Source organism: Hippichthys cyanospilos, chromosome 16, assembly GCF_059441005.1.
Source record: "Hippichthys cyanospilos isolate Australia breed blue-spotted pipefish chromosome 16, RoL_Hcya_1.0, whole genome shotgun sequence".
Classification (NCBI taxonomy): Eukaryota; Metazoa; Chordata; class Actinopteri; order Syngnathiformes; family Syngnathidae; genus Hippichthys; species Hippichthys cyanospilos.
The window spans coordinates 15186161-15211525 of NC_142384.1; the positions used below are offsets into that span (position 1 = coordinate 15186161).

General features: G+C 40.8%; 2 protein-coding genes across 5 annotated transcripts; both read right to left on the reverse strand.

The window, feature by feature from the left end:
• Positions 1-298: 298 nt before the first annotated feature.
• LOC148410849 (trinucleotide repeat-containing gene 6B protein-like) lies at positions 299-13936 on the reverse strand. 2 transcript variants are annotated; one of them, XM_088437469.1, is made up of 22 exons: positions 13679-13936; positions 12811-12898; positions 12690-12711; positions 11718-12143; positions 9008-11602; positions 8725-8871; positions 8262-8446; positions 7993-8055; positions 7654-7812; positions 7315-7449; positions 6938-7120; positions 6297-6410; positions 5967-6156; positions 5084-5236; positions 4757-4831; positions 4141-4287; positions 3394-3486; positions 3052-3267; positions 2894-2964; positions 2461-2600; positions 2042-2229; positions 1777-1928 (listed from the first exon to the last, which is right to left on the reverse strand). In XM_088437469.1, the coding sequence occupies exons 2-22, from the start codon at positions 12865-12867 to the stop codon at positions 1921-1923; spliced, it is 5367 nt and encodes a 1788-aa protein (XP_088293595.1). In that variant the 5' UTR covers positions 12868-12898; positions 13679-13936; the 3' UTR covers positions 1777-1920. The 2 variants fall into 2 exon arrangements, with proteins under 2 accessions (XP_088293594.1, XP_088293595.1); XM_088437468.1 differs by having other exon boundaries at positions 299-2229.
• A 248-nt stretch (positions 13937-14184) lies between these two features.
• Positions 14185-25092, reverse strand: LOC148410850 (caspase recruitment domain-containing protein 10). 3 transcript variants are annotated; one of them, XM_088437300.1, is made up of 24 exons: positions 24959-25092; positions 22505-22747; positions 21473-21610; positions 21167-21353; positions 20578-20716; positions 20216-20431; positions 19869-19988; positions 19657-19782; positions 19391-19570; positions 19094-19198; positions 18741-18777; positions 18602-18639; positions 18424-18509; positions 18303-18349; positions 18106-18217; positions 17754-17904; positions 17268-17391; positions 16945-17185; positions 16729-16795; positions 16549-16651; positions 16256-16414; positions 15939-16051; positions 15657-15772; positions 14185-15095 (listed from the first exon to the last, which is right to left on the reverse strand). In XM_088437300.1, exons 1-24 carry the CDS (start codon positions 25005-25007, stop codon positions 14888-14890), a joined length of 3105 nt encoding a protein of 1034 aa, XP_088293426.1. In that variant the 5' UTR covers positions 25008-25092; the 3' UTR covers positions 14185-14887. The 3 variants fall into 3 exon arrangements, with proteins under 3 accessions (XP_088293426.1, XP_088293425.1, XP_088293424.1); XM_088437299.1 differs by having other exon boundaries at positions 17754-17931; positions 22505-22729; positions 24959-25079; XM_088437298.1 differs by having other exon boundaries at positions 17754-17931; positions 24959-24980.
• Between the last annotated feature and the right edge of the window lie 273 nt (positions 25093-25365).

The following is a 25365-nucleotide window of genomic DNA, read 5'->3' on the forward strand; positions in this document are numbered from 1 at the left end:
AGTAAAATCATGTCGTAAAGAGGGTGAATATTTTCCTTAACCAAGCAGTAGCTTACAGTAGGATGACGCAGGTGTTAAATAGGATTGGTTTTGGCATGGTAGGTAAATACAGTGAGAACAGATGGATAGACGACCACGCCCTCTCCGTGCCTTATCAATTGACGTCACAAAGTTACTATGGTGTTTGGCATAGTCAATGTGTGCACTTAAAAGAAATGTTTTCTAAAGCGCTTACTCATTTTCACCTTAAATACGATTAGAAACAAGAACGGAATGCTAAAAGTGACCACAATACACATTTAAAACAAGCCAATACTTTATTAATATTGTTCTCATTAGTTTAAATATGTTTTCCTTTGTAAAACCTCGAAACAAAAACACTGAACAGGAGTGTTAAAGCCTGTCTTAATTTAAAACAAATACACATCAGAACATTACAAACATATGGTAACTCTTTCTGCATTTGTAAACAACCCAACCCACCCGTCCCACCCCCTCCACACAGTTTGATAATATTTGGCATCCCCCCATATGCCTCGACCTATTTGTCATTTAAATGTTTTTTCTCTAATTATTGCAGTTTGAACAGGAAAAGTCTAACCACTAAAAACAAACAACTTCTAATGAGTGAAAAAGCATTAGTGCCAATATTTTTTTTAACACAGTCAGCAGTACAATGAACACACAAAACAATTTGTATAGACCTTCTGTATAGTAAGCAGCCTTGCCTGCATTTCTGACAGGCAGTAACATGCACACGCACGCACGCACACGCACAAATTAAAAGTGGTAGTTAAATCCACTAACTTGGTCTCAGTCCCACTCATACTCATGTCCATAGTGTGAACGATACGGTATCCACACATGGAGAAATGCAACAAAGCCTCAATTTAACATTTATCACTGCAACAGTAACAAATATATTCAAGAGATAATAACAAGAGTGCGCAAGGTAAAACAGTAGGAGGTCAGCATTTTGAAAACAAAATGACATTTTTCATTATTTTCACAATTCCAAAAAAATTAAAGCCTTACATATAAACTGGAAAAATATAAACAAACTTGACGTACACAGTAAGATGCAGTTCTGTTATTCAGAGCTGATTGCATGTGTTTGGATTCATGAAATTTTTCCAGATGCGTGAAAACAAACTGCGCTTCTCACATCGAGTAGTAGTTTTAAGTTTCTTATACAATGAAGGTAATGCTGTTTACAGTGCCCTCCTTTTCAAAGGTGCATCTGAATTTGCTGTATGAATGTAAATCTTTTCAAAAGTCTTCCATTTACTAAGCACAATATCGTCGAGTCTAGTCTTTCAGACCAACTGACTTACCATTCTTATTCAGTTTTCAAGTCTAAGCAGTTGAAATCTTCATCTGTGGAAAAAAAAGGCTGTATACAACTAACAGTCCCTGCGTTTAGGTATTTATATAATAGCTTAAGTCTGGCCACAAGAATGTGTGTGTAAGCATGTCTCACATTTCTTCTTAATGCGTGAGTACATTGATATGCAAACAATGTATATGTGTATGCACATGTGTGGAACATTAAAATATGCATATCTGTAAATGTGTTGATGTGCTATAGTAAATACGTAACGTATCCCAGTGTATGTGGTATCAGTGTGTCCAAACCTACAAAAGGACACGGATGTTCAGATGGAATCAGCTCCACCGCCCAGCAAATCACCTGGCAACAAAGCAGCAGGACTGTCCATTTGGTGCCTCTCCTCCATTTGCGGTGCCCCCCACAGACTGCTGCCATGGTATCCGGCGGCCATGCCTCCCCAAAGTCCCGACCTCGCAGATTCGGCTCCACCGACGCTTCCCACTCCTCCTGTTCCGTTGGCGCTCCACTGGGAAAAAATCCCCAGCCCGGGTCCTTGGGCTGAGGCGGTTTCTGAACAGCTACCTGTACCATCAAGACCCTGCCAACCAGAACCGGGGGACATTACACCACTCGGACCTACGGGACCGCTTTCCGCTCCGCCGCCGCTGCTTCCGTCGCCACCGGAGGCGGTGCTCGCTACCGCACCCTCACTTCTTGGAGAGCTAGCCCCGCTTTGGGTCACCGCGGCGCCTGTTCCAGATGAACCCTGCGTACCGGCACCCGCTGCCCCTCCTGTGCTTGCCGCATCAACACCCGCAGCCTGGCAATGTGCAAAATAATGAGCAACTTCTTCCTCACTCAGAAACTCTGCCAGGATTGTGGTGTTGCCCAGTACACACCTACAAAGAAAGGAGTTACGAGTCATTAAACAACTGGAAACGTGTTGTGAATGAAATGCCTTTGAGTGATTCCCCATTATACATGATTATGACACATTTCTACTGTTTACCACAGTCCTGCTTTAACAAGACTTTTTTTTTTTTTTTGCAACAATCCAACTATGAAACATATTGCAAACAGAAATGAGTAAACGTGAAAGATGGCTCTTGTGTTGTTATGGATAAACCTACATGTGGAGTGCACCCTGGGCCTTGGCTGCCTCGTGACGGCTGCTGTACCGAATTAGAGCACTGCCCTGGGTAAGGCCAAGGTGAAAGGTCAGAAGGGGGCCATGCTGCATGCAGATCGTCTTAAGGGTGGAGCCATCAATCTACAAGTAAAGACAAATACGGATTCAGGTAGGTAGAAAGGGATAAATATGAGCACAAAGGTTATCATAGTTCTAATGGTACATTTTCCTCTGGGTGGTGACATGAATATAACTTGTGAAAACTATAAATAATCAAACAATAAAACAATCATTGTCCAGTTTTGTCATGTTTGAAAACACAAATGTATAATGACTCAGGTTTAACTTGTTTTTCATTCATCATCATTCAGCACTCTCATTAAACAGAAATGTCTTTTTATGAAATTGTCTTCCTTTTTCCGCTCCCTCCTTACTTGTGGGGTTAGGTTGCTCAAAAGCAACCAGGAACTGCCTCTCGATGCCATACCATCACTCCAAGCTGTGCCTACAAAAACATAAAAATAAAAGTGGCCTTTACATAGCTGAATAAAAACTTTATATTTGGTTCCAGGATTCGTTCAAATTACAGTACCTGGCCCAAATCTTGAATCTTGTTTGACACCACCCCCACCCCAGCCTCGGGCTATCCGTGGGCCAACACTTCCCCAAGGAGAGGGCGTACCCTGCTTCTGATTGGTTAAGCCAGGAGGGGGGCGTGGCAGCTGTGAGCTGTTGCGATTGGCCTTCCACGACTTACTTTGTCCGATGGGCTCGGGGGGCCAAGTGGACTTGTATTCTGAGTACTTTGCTGAAAAGAAAACATTTTTACTTGACTTCTCTTTTAAATATAGCTTGGTGGAGATTTTACTGCATAACTTGAACACAAATAAAGCAAAGTTTGTGAACCAATTTTCGGAAGCGTACAAAGACTTACCTGAACTGTGTGCTTTACTGAGTGGACTGTCTGAGGCACTGTAGGGCCAGGCACCATGTGAAGGCAGTGAGGTGTTGAGGGCAGGATTTGGCCCTGTAAAAACATAAAACCATGGGTTGAGGTTTAGTACTTTATGAAGTGTAACAGACACGATTCATCAAGACTTCAGATTGACTATATAGATCAGGGCTCAGCAAGCTTTGTGGGTAGTGATTAATGCAAAAGCGAACAGAAAAAAATTTCATTGTGTAGTATTACTATGCATATGGCAATAAAACTCTTGAATCTTCAGTAGTCAGGCTGTGACTGAGGAAATGCATTAGTAAAAAAACTAAAAATGGGTTTTATTTGTCTCTATAGACATAAATCCTACTGATTAAGGTGGTGTGAGCTGATAATACAGCAGCTTTTGCTGGAATCAATTCATTTTCTGAAAAGAACAGTGGATTTTAGTGGAAAGCATCTTATTAGGCAGTTTAAAGGGAAAAAGACTTCCAACCAGCGTTGAGATTTTCATCTTAAAACCTTGTACTCTTTGGTTTCAGTGTGTACGCACATGTAGACCTTGCTCATTTTCAGTATTTTTATAAAAAGAAAAAAAAAATCATGAACGAGCACATTGTATGGAATATATATATATATATATATATACACATATATACATACATACATATACATATACATACATATACAAATAAGATACTCTGCTGGGTTCATTATCTTTACTATGAAATGTACTCAACATACCTATGTTGTCTCGCAATAACTGATGGTCAGAATCGTTGAGGGTTGGGGGTCCTGGGGAGCCAAGAACACTATTGTGGGTCATGTATGGGTCAGATTCAGAGTCTCCGCTATTCTGCATTCCGTTCCAGGGAACACCAGGCTGGAACTCTATCATCACAGAAGAAAAACGTGTTAATTACCATTGCCACTCATTTAATCCATAATTTTTTCCATACATAGACAGAACCATGAAAGACCGCAACTATGTGTGTCACGTACAGCAGCATTTTTAACCGTTTTTGAGTCAAGGAATACTTTTTGGGGTGGGCAGAAATCTCAAGGCACACCACTAGGTGAAAATTTTAATATTTAAAATTTGATGAATGAATCGGGTATTAAGTATCCACCCGATTAGATCTTATCTCCAAGTAGAGTGCTGCCAACTATTGGTGAAGAGTATTTATTGCATGATTACGTTGCAACGCTTAACTTCACAGAAACGGGAAATTGTTTCCAAAAATTGAAGAAAAAAAAATACAGAAGCCTTCAATGAAAATCACTCCTATTTACTTTTATATTTTATATATATATATATATATATATATATATATATATATATAAAAATAAAAAATCTCACCTGGTGGCCACCCGGATGTGGAAGGCTTGTTCCCCATTTTACTCCCAGGGGTACGCTGCCAACTTTCTGTGGAGCCTTAAGAGAAAATACCCAATATGTCAGAACTCAGAATCTCCTGCAACAAATAAGGTGAGCTTATAACACCATAGAAATGGTATGCAAGAAATATATGCAGCCACATAATACTGTGGCTTGATATGATTTTGATTCAAAACATTTTCTATTCAATATGGTTCATTAAAATACACTGTCAACGAGGGTGAGTTAAGACCAGATTGAGGTTTGGGAGGTGGTAAAAATTCGGTGACAAACCATCTGCTGACCTACCATTCTTGAGAAGGGTTGAGTCAGGAGGAGAAGGAGCTGGGGAATGTCCATCCATCATCCATTTGAAGCGGGACTGCTGTCCTGTGTCCTTTAGCCCCCCCACCATGGGACTACCGAGCTCCAATCCTGTCAGGTTACCACTAGGGGCAAACCCTGACAACATGCAAAATATAGGCATGTTCAGTCCAAAATCGAGTGCAGTTTATCCATACCAGAACACTCATCCCCGCCTCGAAAAACAAAACAAAACCCTAAAGCACAGGTACGGTCAGTGTCTAACAGTTACACTGATAAAATGTACAGTTATAGTCTTAAGTGGAACCTCAAGTTATGAACGTCATTGTCTTCCTGATCCACTTTGTAATCTCATTCATGAATCAAAGTAATGTGTTTCGCAAAAATGAAGTGAAAGGCAACTAATCCGAAAGAGAAATTATATTTAACTATCTGTTTCGTATACAGAATACAATACAGAAATGAGTGAAAAATAATTATGATAAATACACAAAGCATTGAATGAAAAATGATGGATAGGTAGACAGCTTTGATTATCATTACACTTGCAAGTACAGGGCCATAAAATTTTGACTTAAGCTTGAAGCAACCAATAAACTTATCACAATCGACTGAGAGGAATAAAGCTCTTCCATTGAAATACTCTTCTTCCATGATATGTAGAAATTATGAGTCAAGTGTTCCCTTATTAAGTTTATTTACTACTTCATTGGATTGTTTCATATTTAGCCTCTTTATACTGTATTATTTAAACATTTAAGAAAACATGACTCCTGTATGGTGTGCAGTTTTTTGCAGTCTCAAACCTGCTGTAACATACTATGTTATCTAGACTTTATTAAAAAAGTATTTTGCTCGTTGCACTCACCGGTGTACATCCCATGCATTTTGGAATGCAGGTCTGATAACGAGCCTCCCACTCCAGGTGATGGATATGAGTCCATTGGCTGTTTAGAAAGATTTCCTCCAAGATGTGAGGGGGATAATTTTGAGCTTCCTGCAGCAACTCCACTATGTTGATGTCGTTGTTGCTGGAGAAGGGCCACAATCCTTGCCAGCTGAGAATCAAACAAATACAATTCAAAAATGCAGAATTAAATCGTCTGAATGCACAGCTAATAAAACAAAATGACAGAAAACCTAACTGTATTGTGATGGAGACATTATATATATAAAATTGTAAATTAAGAAGATTTACCTGCTGTGGGTCTGGCTGCTGTCTGAGTGGTTGTGGTTGAGGGAACTTGCGTTGGTTTTGCAGTAGCTGCTGCTGCTGCTGTTGTTGCTGTTGTTGTAGCAAGAGCTGACAAGCCTGCAGGTTTACAAGCAAATCAAATGAGATGGCGGCGCTGACATTAGATGTGTGTGTGTGTGTGTGTGTTGATAGTTAAGGATCTAGAGCAGGGGTCACCAACTCCGGTCCTCGAGGGCACCTATCCAGCATTTTTTCAGTGTAACCCTCCTCCACTGCACCTGATTCATAGGATGTGCTCATCAAGAAGCTCTGCAGGAGCACCAAAATGATCATGATAATTTGCATCAGGTGCAGTGGAGGAGGGTTACACTGAAAAAATGCTGGATAGGTGCCCTCGAGGACCGGAGTTGGTGACCCCTGATCTAGAGAATATGTATCTTACATAACATTTGGTTACAATGAACCTTTTAGACCAAGCTTAATGAGAATTATGTTCATGCTTAATAATGAGCCTCATAGTTGAGGTTCATAATTAGTCGTTGGAAGAATCATTAATTCTTACATTAAAACAAACTGAATCCATACTTGGGATGCAATAAAGTTTAAAATCAGTTCCAAATTCAATTAAAAATGTAGTCATGTACCAGATGGAACTGCTGTACATGGGGGTAGATGTTGCTAAGAACAGCTAATTGTTGCGGGGAAATCTGGGGAGGGAACACTCCTCCACCAACACCGCCAGCACCACTAACGGAACCAACACCTCCTACTCCTCCAACCATACTGCTACCAGGAGACGGCATCTGCTTCAGCACAGAACCCGGCACCTGTACATGAGAGGAGAGGTAATGAGATTTTGAGAAAACACAAAGCTTCTGTTGAAAATTCAATTGAAACATAGGGTTAGGGTTAGGGTTAGGGCCTTAATCACATAAGAGTCTCCCCACCCCCTTTCTTCTGTCACTCTCACTCCACTCTTCAACTTTTTTACTCATAACAAACAAGATCAGACATGCAGGACCTGAGCAGACAGGAATGGATGAGGCACTTGAGCTCGAAGCCCCGAAGAGGCGTTCATAGGATGCAAGTTGGGTTGGTGTATCCCCCGGGGCTGATGCATCCCTCCACCACTGCCAACATACATTCCATGGCTGCCCTGTTGTGGGAAGGGTATAGAAACATTACATAAATGGTTGATGAGTTCATCTTGTTGTTCGGACTCCTATACTCCTAAGTTAAATGATTTGATGAATTATCACATACTCGGCATGTCAACAAAGAAAATGTGGCTCGAAGTTATCGTAAATACGGAACTCTTTAGCTGACCTGAAATTCAACAGTTTGCCTTAATGAAACATACTTTTTCACCATAGGAGCTCATGTCAACGGGACCCATGTCTTTGGAATTTGAAATGCGGTAACCTCCTCCACCTCGTCCGCCTCTCCGGATGTCCCCATTGTAGTCAGCCATCCCTCTCTTATCGCCTTCCATTTTTTTATCGATGCAGGGGTCTTCACCCTGACAATGACCAATGTGATATCAATGAAAACGACACAGGATAGGGATACAGTCATAAAATTGTCGTGATTAAAGCTTTCACCACACTGTCAGTTTTGTGTTTTAGTTTTTGCCATAGTAAAATTTGTCATAATAAAAACAACCAAAAAAAAAAATTCTTCTTAAGAATAAAAACATTACCAGAGGGCCCATGTTTGAAAACTGTCGTGACATTGGATTCAGCCAGCTGTCTCCACTCCCACCCTTTGGAAAAAAATTCAAACAAGGCCGCTTATGTCATGCATTACTTGGGCACCACTGATCTAGAATGATTGATGAAGATCTAGATTTTCTTTTTTGGTCCTATCACCCAGCCATACATGATCGCCAAAATCACAATTTCTGCAAAAAATGTCTTAATTTCTAATATTAAGAGAATTCCTCTATTTGCAAACTCTACTTTTACAAACCTTCATGTTGCCTCTCCTTCCTCCATGACTCCAGCCTCCCGAGTTAAACGAGGAAGTACTTCCTTGGGAGGTGGTGCTATTCCAGATTCCAACCCCGCTGTCATCTTCTTCTTCCCAGCTGGGATGACGGGATGCTGCTACTGAGCCCTCCGCCTTCGTACCCCAAGTCTCCATGGATTTTGTAACTTCAATAGAACAAAATTAACGGTTAAACATGTTCTTGCATATTGGTTTTATGATCCTATAGAATATTTTATTGAAATACAGGACAAAATGTAAAAAATATTTTCAAAGGATTGTTGTATGGATGCTACTTTTTAAATACTTTTCAAACTCTCACATACGCCCTTGAGTGCTTTCATGTACCCCAATTTAAGAACCCCCGTGCTAAACTATAAAACACATTTTGCTCAGATTAAAAATGGACTCCAAATAACATATTATATGACCATATTTCACTTACCTTTCCCAGGATTGGGTGACAGGTTACCCCAGCCAGACATTTTCGGATCATCTGAGTCACCCCATCCTGATGCCGTATCTGACGTCTGATTCCAAGCACCAGGCCCATTGTCAAGAGATTGTGTGCCTCCTCCCCACATACTTGGGCCTGCAGATGAATACAAATGATGATCAAAATTTTCAATGAAAAATAGAAAGCCAAATTTTCATGTCAAAAACTAGATGTAAAATGCAAATTATCCACTAGCAAAAAAAAAAACAAAACAAAAAAAAAGTATGCATACCAACAACTGCGTTTCCAGAGTTGGCATCCCTGTGTTGCAAGCCCTGCTGTCGTCGAGCCTGCTGACTGTGGCTTTCGCTGGAAGGGGCTCTATTTTTGTCCCACAAGTTCACATTTTTGCCATTGTAGATGGTGGGGTCTCCCCAGGCAGAAGTGCCATCGTCAATTTCCATTTTGTGACCAATGGAGTGGGGAGAGGGCTCATCCCAGCCACTGGGCTCCACTGAGTCATCCCCAGAAATTTGAGGAATTGGACCTGATATCCAGCCCGAACTTTGGTTCTTGGATGGTAGACCCCCACTTCCAACACTGGGCCGGCTGTCCCAACCTCCTTGTAGAGCTCCTCCTGGTGGGTGGTGTCCCAGTGATTGGTGTTGTTGATTTGTGGTTTTCATTGTGGTCACTTGGCTGTTTGGTGTTGGTGCTGCTGTATGGTGCTTAGAACCTCCCCAGTCATGGGGGGAAGTAACCACATCTCCTCCTCCCCATCCTCCCCGTTGAGGTTCATCAGGGTTACTCCAAGAAGATCCTTCGTCAGAGCTGCTCGCACCTCTGATTCGTCCATCTCCCCAACCACCTCCGGGTTTAGACTCACTCTGGCCCCAGTCTCCCCAACCACCAACCTTCCCTTTTTCAGTTCCCTTCCACCCCCCTGTCCCTTTGTCTTCAGTGCCGACAGGCCACCCGCTGCTCTGCTCTCCTTTGTCCCTCCAATTCCCTCCTTGATGGTCCCCCCAGTGGTGCTCCTCACTCCATCCTCTGCCCTGGTTCTCAGGTGGAGGATCACCCCAACTGTGAGCTCCTTGACCACCCTCCATATCCTGCATTCTTGGCTTTTGCAAAATGCTATCAGGCGTGTGAGAACCACAAGGAACCTGTGAAGCACTGCTATCCCACGAGTCCCTCGCAGAAGCAGGGCCAGAGTCCACACCATCAGACTCGTCGTTGGTATTTCCCCTTGACTTTGAGAGGTACCCAGAATTGTGATTATTGGTGTGCATTTTGTCATTTCGATTTCCTCCTCCTTTAGTGGAGTTCAGATCCCAGGCCACATTCTGGCGAATTTGGGTCTGGCCCCAACCCATGTTAGACAGAACCCTGGGATCCAGGTCAGATCGATTAAGCATGCCAAGTAAGGCCACTTCAGCATCAGAGGTCTGGTTGGAGGGGACGGACTGGGTTCTATCCGTTTTCTGTCCGTTACCACTCCCTTCGCCATGACTTTCTGTTCCATTTCCGTTAGAGGAGGCTGGTCTTTCACCACCATTGCCTTGTTGTTCTGCCACACATCCACTTTCTATCCCTTTTTGATTGTCCCAAGCATTTTCCATGGTTGCAAACTTTGGCGAGGCAGATTCGGGCAAAGCATTTCCGCCGCCACCTTCACTGGCTCCTTCTCTCCTGTCATTGTTGCTCCCACAACCTCCTGTCGTACTTGCTATTGCTAAGTTGTTTGAACTTACACATTCGTCTGTGTCCTCACTGTCCATTTCTGAGCTCCTGTCTTTCCACACTCCCTGAGATACCTTTTGGATATTTGCGCCAGCGTCGCCCTTTGCTCTTCCCCACCCTGTATTGTCACCCTGGTTACCAAAGCCCCCAGGATTTTTATCCTGTTCATGGATATCAGTCTCCCTTCCACCCCATTGATCTTCCTGTGAAGCACCTGTTGTCAGAGCGGAGGGCACTGCAGTCAAGGGTTTCCGAGAGGAAGAGACAGCAGAGGAGGAAGACAAAGGACCAGATTTATTCACACATCCTCCTCCTTCAGATTCAGTTCCTCTCTTTTCGCCATCTTCTATATTTGGTCCTGATGGAACTCTGTGTGCTCCTTCATCTGGACCCAGCTCTTCTCCTGGCTTTTCCATGGGATGTTGTTCTGTACTCGTTTCTAATCCTGCTGTCTCAGTATGCTCGTGCGGGAGAGGGGTAGTGCTGACAGAAAGTGAGGACAAGTGTAGAGAAGTAGCTGTAGTCGATGTCTTTCCCTGCACTAGGGCTGGCCAGGCAGAGGGGTTCACATTGGGGTTCAAAATGGCACCAGGGAGACTGCTGTTGCCATCTGCAGGACTCTCTTGAGGTCCAGGAAGCAGATGTGAGACTTTGGATTTACAAAATGCTGCTGATCCCAATCCTACCTCCGAACGACAAGAACTGGGAGAACTCCACATGACACTACCTGTCTGAACACATTCATTTTGTGATGAGAAAGAGGAAAGAGGAGAAGAAAAAGGCGGGGAGGGATTGTCCACTTTCCCTGCAACTCCTTCAACTGCTCTTCCAATCTGCTGGAGGTTCTTCTCACGACTTGAGGCACTACTGTTTTTGTTACCAGGGCCGTCTTGCTCCTGCACCCCTCTATCAGATCCATCAGAACTTAATTTGGCTGTGTCTTGGATGCTCGGCCAGTTGTCCAGATCAGTCCCATCCACAATAATCTTGTCACAACCCTGAGAGGAGGACAGGCTGACAGTTCCTGCCCCCCATGTGGAATTTGCATAAGTTGAACTGGTAGAAGATGAAGATAAAGAAGCAGTGACACATACTGAGGATGTTGTGTTGGGTGGTGAAGGAGAGGATGAACCCAAGTTCAAATCTAGATGGAGAAAACGACAAATGCACCAATATATAGAGCGTAATATAATATGTAGAATATTCAATTTAGAATAACATCGGCCTTCACACAATTGTGACTTTTCTGTGGAACGTACCTGTGTTCGTATTTGCATTGGCGTTATCTGCTTCTCTTGAGGAAACAGGTGGCGTGGCACCCCAGCCACTGCCTACTGCAACCCCACCGGTGCTCTCATCTCTCCCACCTCCCCCGAGCAGCATGGAGGAGAGTGGCGGTTGCCCCCTCTTCAGTAGCACTTTGTGGTCCTGCTGACAGCGAAATCTTGGTGGAACCTCTCTGGACATGTATCGCTGCTGCTGGGAAGGTTGGTTTCCAGAGAGGGAGGAGGGCTGTCCGTTGGCCACAGCAGTCCGCTGTTTTGCATTGTTTCCACCACCAGAAGGAACTGGTGCAGAAAGCCCGGTGGCACTCGAACTTGAGGATGAGGGGTCAACAGGGCCAGGGCTGGGGGAGACTGAGGCGGTGGGTTGCTGGGAATTGGTGGGCTTGATTGATTCTGGCACTGTAACAATAACGAAAAGGCCGGGTCAATAAATCATGACTTTTCAAACTAATACTGAATGGGTGCACTTTGAACTGGCTTAAAAGACAAAAACATACTGAAAAGTAAGCTTGAATTAATTTGAGAATCGATTAATCAGCAATCCTCCATGAGTAGCAATAATTAAAGGCGTAATGATTATTCAACAACTAAGCAGCCTTACTTTTTTTTTTTTTTACCCGATTTACTATTTAGAGATTTAGAAAGTCTTAAAATTGCAGTCTCTCGTCAATAAATTCTCAAATTTAATTGGTGCCCCATGAAAGCAAACTGATTATCATTGTTTTGAGTCAAATGAAAACATGTTTTAACTGGAAAGCAATGTTCAATATTTACTTACATACGTTGTGTTTAAAAAAAAAAGTGATATTGAATGACCTTAAGCATAATCGTGAGCCGCAGCCCTCCATAAGACCATACTTTGCAGAAAGATAAGTAACCTTTAAGAAGCATTATGAAATGCAATAATGACAAAGGAAAAATAATGTCAAAAAGTGTTACATTTACCTTTGACGTCCTGTTCTGGGACCTAAAAAAAAAAAACAGGTGGTGTGTTATCCAATGTAAGACTTACACAGCTTCAGGATCCTAATCAGAACCTTTTCCGTTTGAATGCAAAACAACTAACCTTCTGAGAAGTTTCCTTTTTCTTTTTGTCGTCTTTCTTCTTTTTCTTGTCTTCCATTAACTGCTCTTCCCTTTCCTGATTATACTATCTGTGAAGAGAGCACAGTAGACATTCATATAAAAATTATTTGTTTACTGAAGAATTATTTACCACGAAAGTCTTCAATGAAAAAAAAGTTACAAAACGGTTCCTGAGCACACAAAACAAAGTTTTTTTGCTCCAAATTTCTTCTTCCATGCTTGAAATTGTAGCACAAATCTAACTGTCATACTACATTTTTTTTTCACATTTTACGTTTTATTGAAAATATTTTCATTGACATGGATGACACACAGAGCAATAAAAATGCAGCGGTGTTGAAAAAGACATGCAATAAAATCACTTCAGCAAGCTTATGTGCAATGTTATGTGCGATAAAGAAACTCTTCATCACCACAACTGCACCAGCTAGTTGACCTGCAAGACGAGCTGCTGCACGGACGCAATAACTGGAAGAGCCCGGGGGCAAAGAGGGGGTCATGACCGTCAGACACACAGCTACGCCCGACTGACTAAGCCAGCACGTCAAAATAATAAACGCGATACCCACATACTGTGCACCCCATTTGACCCAAGTTAAACACAGAACACGCAAAAATGTTCACAAAATATAACCCGAGTCTATTATGCAGCTGCAAACTTAATTCTCAGCCTTCCATGTCATTTGTCCGTAAGTGTTTACGATACACTTACGTATGACGCTAAAACGTAGTCGAAGCATACTCCAAAAATGCCTTTGACCTGTGTAACTGCGGAGGCAACAACTAGCACACAAACGACAAAAGGTGCAAAAATAATAATAATTACATGCAGAAAAAGCTTGACTTACCTCGGGAATCACATTGGAAATAAAGTGCGTCCCGTGCAAAATACGCTCGCAGACCTACGTGCTAGCTAGGTAAGCTAGCTTAGCGAGCTAGTTCTTCGAGGCTTTCAAGGCTAAGTTGGATAAGAAATGACATCACCGAAACGTGAATAGTAGGAAGGCAAGTATCCTCTTGCACGACTGTATTCCTCAGGCTGTAAACAAAACACACATAATAACCCCCAGATGAGCGACAGCCGCTGTGAGATCTGTTAGTTTACTATCGGCCATTTTGCTTCTGTATGGACTGGAGGTTTAGCCAAGCAGCATAACATTTCACTGGCTGGTTGTTGATCACCGAGGGGAGGAGAGATTGTTGTGCTGATACTGTCCACCAGAGGGAGATGTCAGAAAATACTGATAAACAACAGCGGTAGTATTTTTAAATATTTAAAGTTTAGTGCTTTCAAATTGACACAGAATATATTTTACACACATAGTTGCTGAAATCAGTATTGGACACGTCAACATTTTGTCACTAATGTGCTATATTTCCAAAGGTGCTATTGACATGAAATTTTCACCAGATGTCTAAACCCACCAAATTAATCAATTCATACAAAGAAAGCAGGACAAATAAGCTCAAAAATGGATTTGTGAGTAATAAATTAAGATGACAAAGGGGAAAAAATATTTAACACATGAAGAGAGTTGCAAAAAGGCATGGAAAGCCAAGACAACACCTAAAATTGATCAATAATGAAAAGGGAAATCCAGCCCCTTGTCAAATCAAATGAATATCAGCTGGTTCAGTCCTAATTGATGGCCGACGAAAAGGTCTCATTGCCAAGGTGTGAGTAAAGGCGAGTAAAGTGCGAAGTAAATAGTTGTCCATGAGCCAAAGACCACCTGTTGAGAGCTTCAAAAAGACCTGGAATTAGCAGGTACTGTTGTCACAACAAAAATAGTGGGTAATGCACTCCACTGCCATGGCCTCTCTGCACGCTCAGCACGCAGGACCCCATTGCTGTTTTTTTTAACAAACAAACAAACAAACATGCTTGCAAAGCTTGTTTAAAATGTTTTAACAACATTTGGACATACCAGTTAAACGCTGGGAGGATATCGTCTGGGCTGATGAAAGCAAAATTAAACTGTCAATGCAGTGATTTATTTTTTTTCCCGAGGTGAAAAAAATATGCCCTTTTGGATCAACGTTTGGGAACCACTGATCTACTGCAGTCTATCTAGCTCAATCCAAGCTACTGACATCTGCTGACTAATGATTGCATTGCGTATGGTTGCTAGCAGATCTTCTGTGCAGCTCCACTTGCTGGCCTCCAAAGTGTAGTAGAGCATGGGCAGGGTCTCTAGCTGCAACTGTTCAGCCTTGCACATCTCCTCCATAACACTTTCATCTCCACACCGTGGAAAGAACTTTCTGTTAACAATGTAGAAGAGTGAGAGAGAATAGTAGGTTTGCTTCATAAACATTCACATATTATTGGATAACAGAAACATGCACAGCATTTAGAATATCTGCCGTGTATTTTTATTCTTTAAAATGATATTGTTGAAAATCTGCATATGCTCAAACAATGAGTAGTGCCAGTACTAAACAGATTTCAATTTTGTGTATATCAGCGAGATCTGGAGAGTGAATCATTGTTGTCCCTGATTTTTTTTAATGTAATTCATAATACATTCAGGTAACTGCAACAACAAATGCTTCTGGTGTCACTCACTTCCAACTCTAATCATTTTGTAGGGATTTTTGTATGATGTCACAACTGATGAATTTGTTTAGTTAAAATTAAACAATGTGATGTAAACACAAAACCGCTTCTCCATATCATCACAAAGCAGGATGGGGTTTATTTGATTATCAAGTGAAGATCATTGTTTACCACTTGTCAAGATGCCTTGTGGAACACCTTGAGGGGATTTTGGGGGATAGCTCATGTTCTTAACACATTTGGACACATTCAAACCAATGAATTACCTGAGCTTCTTGTGTTTTTTGCTCTTTGGGAGGATGTGGATGACAATAGGATAGATCCCTTCTCTCAGTAAACTCTCAACACATGCCAGCCCCAGCTCCAACAAGCAGTGTTTGTCCTGTGGGGCATCACAGATGTGCATTTGAAAATACTCTGGCATGTAATATTACTGTGTTTTTAAATTGGATGAATTTTCAAGTAAATTAGCTGTGGGGGTTGTAAGGTAATTCATATTTTTGTGTTTACACATGCTGACAATATAAGAAAAAAATGCTGTGTATCACCTGGCTGATGACCTCCTGTATGGACTCTAACCGTACGCCCAGATTTGGTTCTTGAGCCTGGGAATCCAACAGAAATATTCTCTTGTCGCCCCTCTCAGAGGCCGGTATTATCTCTACAAATGATAGGGATGGGTGATGATACTGCAGTTTTGGATCAAACATGATTTATTGTCATATGCACAGCAGACATGCAGTTAGTTCCATTAACGCAGCTCCAAATAGCCTTTAAAAGAAATTAGATTTCAGTTTTTAAATCTACTAGTTGCGGGAAACAATTTGCAGTTTAGTCTTAGTAGTTATAATCATTTTGCTCATACCTGGTGTGTAGGTGTTGTATTGTAAAGCAGATTCAACAGGCTGCATCAGTCTTTCTATGAGGCAACGGGACAGCATAGATGGTGAGAAGATGACAGGCCGCTTATATTCTACCTTTATTGGCTGCACTAGGCTGTAAGGGATTAAGTGCTCCTCCGACCCTGAGCAAACAAACACATAGACCTTTATGTATAAAAAAGCCCAGAAACACAATGTTTATTTTTAAAGGGAAATATTTTTTTTATCTTTTTTTTTTTTTTTTTAATATTTGGACCCTACCCAAGATGGTTCTTACATTTGTTCAGCGTGAAAAGAACTTGCTGTGTACCCCCTATCCCACGGTATCTGGGGTCCGCTGCCTTAACCAGACGAACTCGACCAGGGGATTTCTTCATGAACTACAGAATATGGTAGGAAATAAATGACTACTTGAAAGTCACTATGCAATATGAAAATGAAGGCGACTGATCACAACCTTCTTCTTGAAGTCTTTCTGCTCCAGGGCCATTTTTCGTAACTTGACAAGTAACAACTGTTGTGCCCTGAAATGGAAAATAGTGAGAATAATTCAGTGTACGGAAGCATAAAAATAAGATACAGCTCTCATTAAGATACTTTTTAGTTCTTCATGTCAAGAGAGCAAAAAAACAAGAAAATAATAATCAAATGTATTGTATGTACATGCACCCACCTATTATAGTTGGGTATGTTTCCTCCCTGCAGGGACTTGGCTGTGCGAGGGTCAACCAGGGAACAGTGCCAATGATATTCGCCATTGTACCTTGTGTCTGTAACGTGTATGATATCATCACAGGACACAGCGAGAGATGGCGGCTCTCCGAGAGGCTCAATGTTGAGATTGACCCGCACATAAAATGAGTCAGCACCCTTGAAAGTAGGCAAAGAAAGCTGGGAGCATAGCTTTGCATACGCTGATGGTAGGAAGCAGTGGGATATTTTAGTTTCAGTAAAATTAGTGATTAAATGATCAAATCTTACTGCAAACTGACTCACCCTCTGGATTGCTCTGGTGTTTCAGTAAGGATGGCTCAGTCCACCATTGGAGAGAAAAGTGCGCTACCTCAGCAGTGCACTGGCTGAGCAAAACGTTTCCACCACTAAAGAGAACATGCTCTAGCTGAAAAAAAAACAACAACATTTTAATGTATGCATAACATGGTTGAGGTATATTAATAAATATATATGTGGTGGTTTCAAAGAGAATGACCAAATTTGCTGGGTACAAAATAGGCCATAAAGTGGGTCAAATTGAGTCAAGTAGGGGATGTCTCCATTTTTAAAATCAAAATTGTTTTTTTTACCTAATTGTTTATTAAGTGTGGGATTCAAAATGTACATTTCTAGTTAAATGTTTCTGTTGTGTGACCCAAAAGTGTTAAAATCTTCTTGATGAAAAGAAATTAGAGCAATTAGATATACAGTATTGCTAGACAGCATACATTATCTGAGACAAAAAACTTTACCCATCGTGACACATACCTCCAGAAGCTCACTTCCCTCCTTCAGTCCACATTGTTCGGCCACTGAACCAGAATTAACATGGCTGACAAAGATTCCTGTGCGGTTTCCACCAGTTATCGTAATGTCATCAGCCAGGCTGGTTTTTCCATGCTTTGGCGTTATAGAAGGGCTTGAAGATGGAGGGATGGAAGTTATCCTAAATTAGAGCAAGCATAATGTTGGTGAGTGCTGTTGGCTAAGTATGTAAAAACTGAAGCATGAATTTTATTTTACAAGTTTGCATCATGTAATACAATAATTGCATTTTGAAACAAAAATGTACAGTTTTAACATGGTCTTTTCACTTATTTTTATGGATAATGATAACTACCTTGAACTGCTGGGATGGTGTTGTTGTGCAGGCAGACTGACCAGATCGGGAGGGAAGAGATGAGAATGTAGGGAGTTCCAGGAATCCCATAGGGAGGGTTCACCGTTTTCTCCTGAAACACATTTTGGACCCACTTAATGATAGCTTGATAGCTGAAAATGTCGGTGCTGATGCAAATGATGACATATGAACAATACCTAGAACATTGTCGTTCTCATCACTACCCCAGGAGTCCAAGTCAAATCTGTTCAAAAGGCAGAGAAACCGACATTACTGTAGTTGAAAACTACAATTAGAACAGACAAAAAAAAAACTCACTCTGTGTTGAATCTTCGGTTGATGGAGTTCATACAAGGAGGAAACGGGAATGTTGAGAGGCGATTTATGTCCTTTTCATCTTCTGTCTGAGGATGCAAAAGTTAATAAAAATACATTTATTTCTTACAGTTTATTCCTAATCTGCACTTGTTAATGAATTGAGCTGTGCGATACGCACCGATGACAATGGATTCTCCTCAGAATTGGAATGAGAATCTGGAAATAAACAAACACGATATAAAATACATGTAAAATAATCAAGCCATTAAGTAGAATCTTGTTGATAATCTTTAGGATTGTAAGTGAATATTACCCACCTTCTGAATTGTCATTGGCTTGGCCTCTGGAGGATGCCTGTGGCAGAGAAGAAAAGGAGCACAGGTATGAAGTCACACCAGGAGAGCAGGTCTTTGCATGTACTAGCCTCTCACATTGCTTGGGACTAGTCTGCAATGTTTTCATGTTCTCTGAAATAATGGGATCGTTAATTATAGTTTAACTTAACATCTCCTTGTTGACATTAAATACAAACAGTACATCATATGTTTGCTCCTAAAACTTTTCTGTCATGCTGAAAAAATACACCTTTTATAGTCCACAAAGAAAACGTAACACATAATATTTGCTTTATTTTCACACTAAAGAGCAGAAAGATAACACTTTTTATGACCTTCCGCAACTGAAGATGGGTGCCATTAACAGGAAGGCTGAGGTCCAGGTCGAGGGAGCAGCAGGGTCCGTAGCACTGTTCTTCACTGCACAGAGACAGATGGGACTGGAAAGCACAGACAAGACGACAAATTGTCAGTTTTAATACTTGGCTGCAATCAGTAGGATAATCCATATTATAAAGATTTGATAGCGACAGCTCTAATCGAAATCTTGAATGACCCAATTACATAACTTGACAGCCTTCACAGCAACCACACTATACTGCTTGAATGACAGGTGTCTGCAGCCAACTTACACAGTGCAAACAGGAACTGCTCTGCCCCATTTTCTCCCTGCTCTTTTCTGTCTCTCGCTCCAACTCGCGCTGCTGCTGCTCCATAGTGGCTTGCAACTCTGCAATGCGTTTACGTAAACGATTCTTGTCCAAGAGACAGTCAGTGTACTCTAACTGCAGGCTATCCCGACTGCGCATGGCCTGGAGAAAAAAGGAACATGGGGCAAGCAAAAGCGATGTTAGATGCCATGATAGTTAGGGATGCAGATCTCCAACTAAACACTTACCTGGTCCCTCTCCTTTTCAAGTTCCATGATCTGGTTAAAGTAGGACATGCTCCTCTTCTGCTCTGTCTCCCAGTCCAGTTGGAGAGTCCTCACCTTCAGTTGCAGTTGCTCACACTGTGATTGCAGCTGTAAATGTAGTTCACAAGTACGTCTATTCAAGATCTCTTACTATGAACTTGTTTATTTCGAAACTTCTGATAGAAAATGTCCACCTTGTCCCTGTGCTCCTCAGTGCTTTGCATCTCCCCTTGTAGTCTAGTGATGAAGTTGCAGAGCTCCTGTCTCTGCTCTGCGGCTTCCCTGCGATCCTGCCGTAAGATATCCATCATAGCCTGGAGGAAACGCACATCACAAACACTTTATTTTTATCTGTATAAAATTCATCCATCATCCTCCGCGGGCGAGCTGGAGCCGAGCCAAGCCAACTTTGGGACATACTTTGATCTGGTAATCAGTGAATCCCAGTCATTAAAGCAATGATAGTAAAGGATCTGACATGTCCACAAAGATAATATATAAAAGGTGTGCCATATTCAAATATGAGATCACGAGAACATACTATGACTCCAGTCGTCGGAACTGGCTCCTTCATCTGAGTTCTTGTGCTTTCTTTTTTTGGAACTTCAATGCGGTAAGGCGGCTTTTCGGGCAAAGGTGGTGGACAACCAGATGCTCTTGTGGACAATAACCTCTTTGTGCTTGTTTGAATCCGATTTTCTTCAGGACTTGTAGTTTGGTGCTCTGTTTCTGTTAATCTGGACTTTAACTCTTCTACCTGCATGGGGAATAAACACAACAGTCAACAAAACACATGAACAGTAACGATAACCCCATCTAGCCACGGGGCTTAAGTTTAGTGCATGCAAGTTCTAAAAGGGAGAAGTGTAGAATGTCATTTTCTTTTGCTCTCCATTGTCTCACTTGTTTGAGAAGTTCTCTCTCCCGTATGGAGGCTTTGCTTTGCTCTTCTAGGGCCCTGGAGTATTTCAGAGACTGCTCCAGGTGTCTGTCTTTCAACTTTCCCAGCTCTCTACTGGCGGACTCCCAGTCTTGACGTAACCTGCACCATACGATCACGCGATATTAAGTTATTACTTAATAAGCACACGCTCACCAACATTATGACCACCATAAATCATTCTATCAAATTGTTTTTCATAATTCATCTTGAGGAACTGCAATTTTGAGGGTTTTTTTGTCAGTAGATTAAAATTATTAACTATTTTAAAGCCAGCATTAAAAACAGAGAACCTACAGGCCAATTTTAATTATTCTGACAGACCTTAGTTAGTGTTTTTAATGGGTTTTTTTCCTGTGCGCACCCTCAATAAACACACAGAAGAAAAGTTCTTGGTAGGGTTTCCGATGACATCCTTTCATGTTAACAGCGCTCAAAGTGTTATACAGGTAGATAGGTAAGATCACTGTGTAATAATGTGCACTTCATCAACCATGATGATTACCACAAAACGTCAATACAGTATGATTAGTAATTCTCCAATAGTCAAACCTCTCGAGCTGCAGTTTGTCATGGCGTAACTCCTGAGCTTTACGTTCTGCGCGGCTCCGGTCATCCTCGGCCACCCGACAACGCTGAGACAGACGGCGTTCACACATCCGACTGTTTCGAAGCTGTACTCTCAGTTTTTGGACTTCCAGCAGCAAAAACTGAGTCAAACCCTCTGGGCCTTCCTCATCTGTGAGAACATGAGTTCACATTCTTAAAATACTATTGCTTTTTTTTATTTTACATATTGTTCAAGACAATCAAATGTAAAACAACGTTTATATACACAACAATCTGTCCATTTTTTACCCAGTATGAGAGAGCAGCGGTGTGTTGGCTGCTCTCCAGTCAGATGTGTGTATTGCTCCGGATGGTAAAACTCCAGTGATTCCATGAAGGCCTGAAGACCTCGCGGACCCTGGCCACGCAGAATGTCCAGCAAACGACCTGTGCAATTAAATGGAAAAATTGCAATTTTGTAGTATAATTATGATTGATGTGTGTGTGTCACATAATACATTTCAAATGTCCTTAGCAATGAGTACCTTAGGAGAAAAGTATTGACATCAAACATTCAGAAAGTGTTGAAAGACCTCTGTAAACTTATTTCCAATCGAAGGTAAGGACTTCATCTGAGATTTTAAACCTCTAAAATTGTAAGAGGTTTGACATCTGAACTGATGAAGTCAGTGTCAGTTTGGCAATCACATTCAGCTTGCAATTCATCCCCTGAGGTTTTATCAAAGTTTGATTGCTTTATTTTTTGCCACTTGTGATTTATTTTCTTAATGAGGTCAAATTACCACAGTGAGAAATTGTATTTTAAATTTTAGTGTTATTCGTGCCATGAAATGTTATGAACTCAATTCTAGACCAGGTGTTTGTTTGCACTTCTCAATCTAAACCCATCATCCTGCTTTGCACTCCCCTTTAATAACTGTAGCCAAAGCTATAATCTTGCTGTTTCTGACACCCTTCTTTCCCCACAACACCTGTTCATGTGAACTAACCCATTGTCAACTTGTACACACACTGAAATTCTTATACTGTACTAAGGTTTAAAAACAAAAATATGGGCTTTTTTGTTTACACCATTAAATATTAATTTCATACATAACACATTAAAACTGTCCCTTAATATATAACCCCCCAGAGATAATTAAACTTAGGAAAGCCAAAAAGTCCAAATATCTTGCTCAACAGCTTCAGATTCATATTTATGACTAAATAATGATACGACATGTGATGAATGCAGTGTACGTAGATACAGTAAGTCAACTCTGAGCTATTATGTCTGTGCTCATGCGGTAATGATTTTAAAGGGATTGAACTTCCTCTCACCGGCTTTGGTGATGCGCATCGGGTACTGGATGGAATTGAGCACCTCATCTTCATCTTGTTCATCGATTACTTTGCACTGGCGCAGATAGGGTGTGAGTTTAGCCGGGTTTAGGATACGGGTTAGCTTGTGTCGCACTCCTTCCACACGATCCCATAACTCCTCACAGTGCTCTTCTGACCATGAGGGAGAAGGTCTGTTTTCCTCCTGAGGAATGTGGTCATCCTCTGCCCAAACAGTGATGCCTGCATGAGTGCAAAATAAACAATCGCTTCACAAGGATCGTCATGATTGAGATAGACTGGAGCCTTTACCAAGTAACTTTGGGCAAAAGGCTAATTAACGTTCTATCGGATCGTCCCTGTCAATTAGCCACACATGACCTGTGTCTTTAATAGTGCATAACAGTAACTGTGATGAGGGAGGACCTAATTAGAATAAAATAGTAAGATGAAGTATCATGACAAATACTGAATGATTATTGCATGATGTCACGAATGATTAAGTTTTGTGCAACTTTTGAGTCATCATTTTTATTTGCATTAGTCGGATTCGAAATTAAATGCATGCAGGCTTTCAACTTTGACCTTTTCACTTCTTGTTTCTTCGGAATTTTGGCTCAGAGCACTCATACGCAACTTGTTATTGTAAGAATTCTATACAGTATGTTTTGTTTGTGGTCACTGTAAAACTTAAAACTGTGGGTCTGAATCACCAATACAGTATGTTTGTATGAATTTTCTTAAATTAAAGAAAGTAAAGAAAGTTTAGGTGGGATTCACAAAGAGTTACAAAGATATAATGAGATTTAAAATATGTTTTATAATAATATGTAGCTGTACAATCATAAATATGATAGTCAAGCCGCTTGTGTTGAAGTATTCTTCAACTACTCCTAAAGATGGGGCCTTGGAATGTTTCTAAATGGTGCACAATTTTTGCATAGTAGTCCAGATCCAGACAAAATAAAATTGTTTTTGTCTGACTAAACTTATCTGGCATCCATACATCCATGATTCAATCTCTTGTTTACAAAGATATGAATCAAATTAGAGCGTCAAATACTTGTACACTGCCCAATTTCTCATCATTTCATTAACCATCATCTTTGCAGAATAGAGCAAACTATAAGTAATCACTAAAGTGGCAATACTGACGCAATGACTCAACAAAACCCAAGATGAAATTTACAGTCCAAAACAAATAGAAGTGTTAGTAAAATTGTACTTAATGCTAAGCAATGGAATGCAAAGGTTTACGACGTTATATGTGGGTTCGTTAAATGTTCAAAATATGTCTATAGACAGCCCTGGTGTGACTCATTGTGGGGAATTAAGCTGCTGTGTTCAGGTGATCCAACACAACTAAAATGGGAGCTGGCAGGCAGGCTGAAACTTGTCTAGGATGCCCTGGAATCCCTGCAACTAATCAACACTCTTGAGAGATATTGTCCTTATATAATTAGCACCAAACGTTTCAAGCTAGTACTTAGTGCAGGTAAAATACATACATTACATTTCATATTATTACAACATAGCTGCAAACTGAAACCATGAAGTGGTGTACCTTGACTAGAATATAAATAAAAAAAACATGTGTGGATATATATGTGAAAGGCAACATGAAAAAAATGTGCGGCAACATAAATCATTAACTGTTAAATTCACAAAGAGATTAAATTTAGAGTTGTAGAATCATAAGGAATTTTTATTTAACTTAGTCTCAGTCAAATGTTTGCACACACTTCCTCAATTTAATTTTTTGTACAGTATTTGGCACAATGTGTTGTAGATCTATCAGATTTGAGAAATTTTAGTCTTGTCAAATAGACACATGCCTTAAAAGCCTCGAGTTGTGTAATAATGCAATAATGTTCCGGGGTCAAAGTCTTATAAACTTCATTATTATACAATTTCAATGAATGAATATTTCAATGAACAGGTTTCACAGAACATGTTTCAAAAAGACCAAGTGATATGTTTCTCATTTTATAAAGTTGCACGTTTTAATGCACACGTATATAAAGGGAAACCTTTCATTGTGTATTAAAAAAACGAAAGTTCCATAGTTTAAACTAGTCTTGTTATGTTCAGGAACATCAATTGCAAAATAATTCTAGTTTACATTGTTGCTTCCACGTTATAAAAAGCCAATGTGAGCGGGATTATGGACAGGTTTATAAATAAATAGCATAAAACGAAAATATTCTAGGAATTGAATGGGTTGAGAAGTCAATCCAGTTATTTTTAAAATTACAAAACGTAACAAATGTAACCTAATAGTTAATCTGTGCGCCAAGATGCCAACAGCTACATTTTACATAAAACTAGTAAATGTCATGTAAAACTATTATGACAATACTATTCTTTAGTAGTTTCATTATCACATATCTGAGCATGTAAATCAAAATTATAAATATGCATGTAATGTGTTCGGGTGCTGGAATTGGGACTCACCGCTCATGTCTCCAAGCTGCTTTGCCGAGGTCCAGAGTCCAGACTGCATTCATCACCTCCACGTCCCATTCAAGTCTGGAAGTGAGTCAGGGGACACACAAAACACATGACAGCGTGTCTGTGTGTGTAAGCTCGAGTGTCCCGAATGAGTCATGAGAAGAAAGCCAGAACAGAAACAACCCGATTTATCGCGTACATGTCTGGTTTGCTCTGTCAGTAGATGGCGCTGTTTACGAACGATAGTAAGAACAAAGCATGTGAAGACTGAGAAAACTAACCACAAATGGAAATGTTTTCAAATACAGGTAGCAGAAGCAAAAAGTTAAAAAACAGTATTCAAAAAGGTCAAATGAAGACTCAAATGAAATACAAATACCTCCAAATTCTACTAATTACTGTCCTCAGGT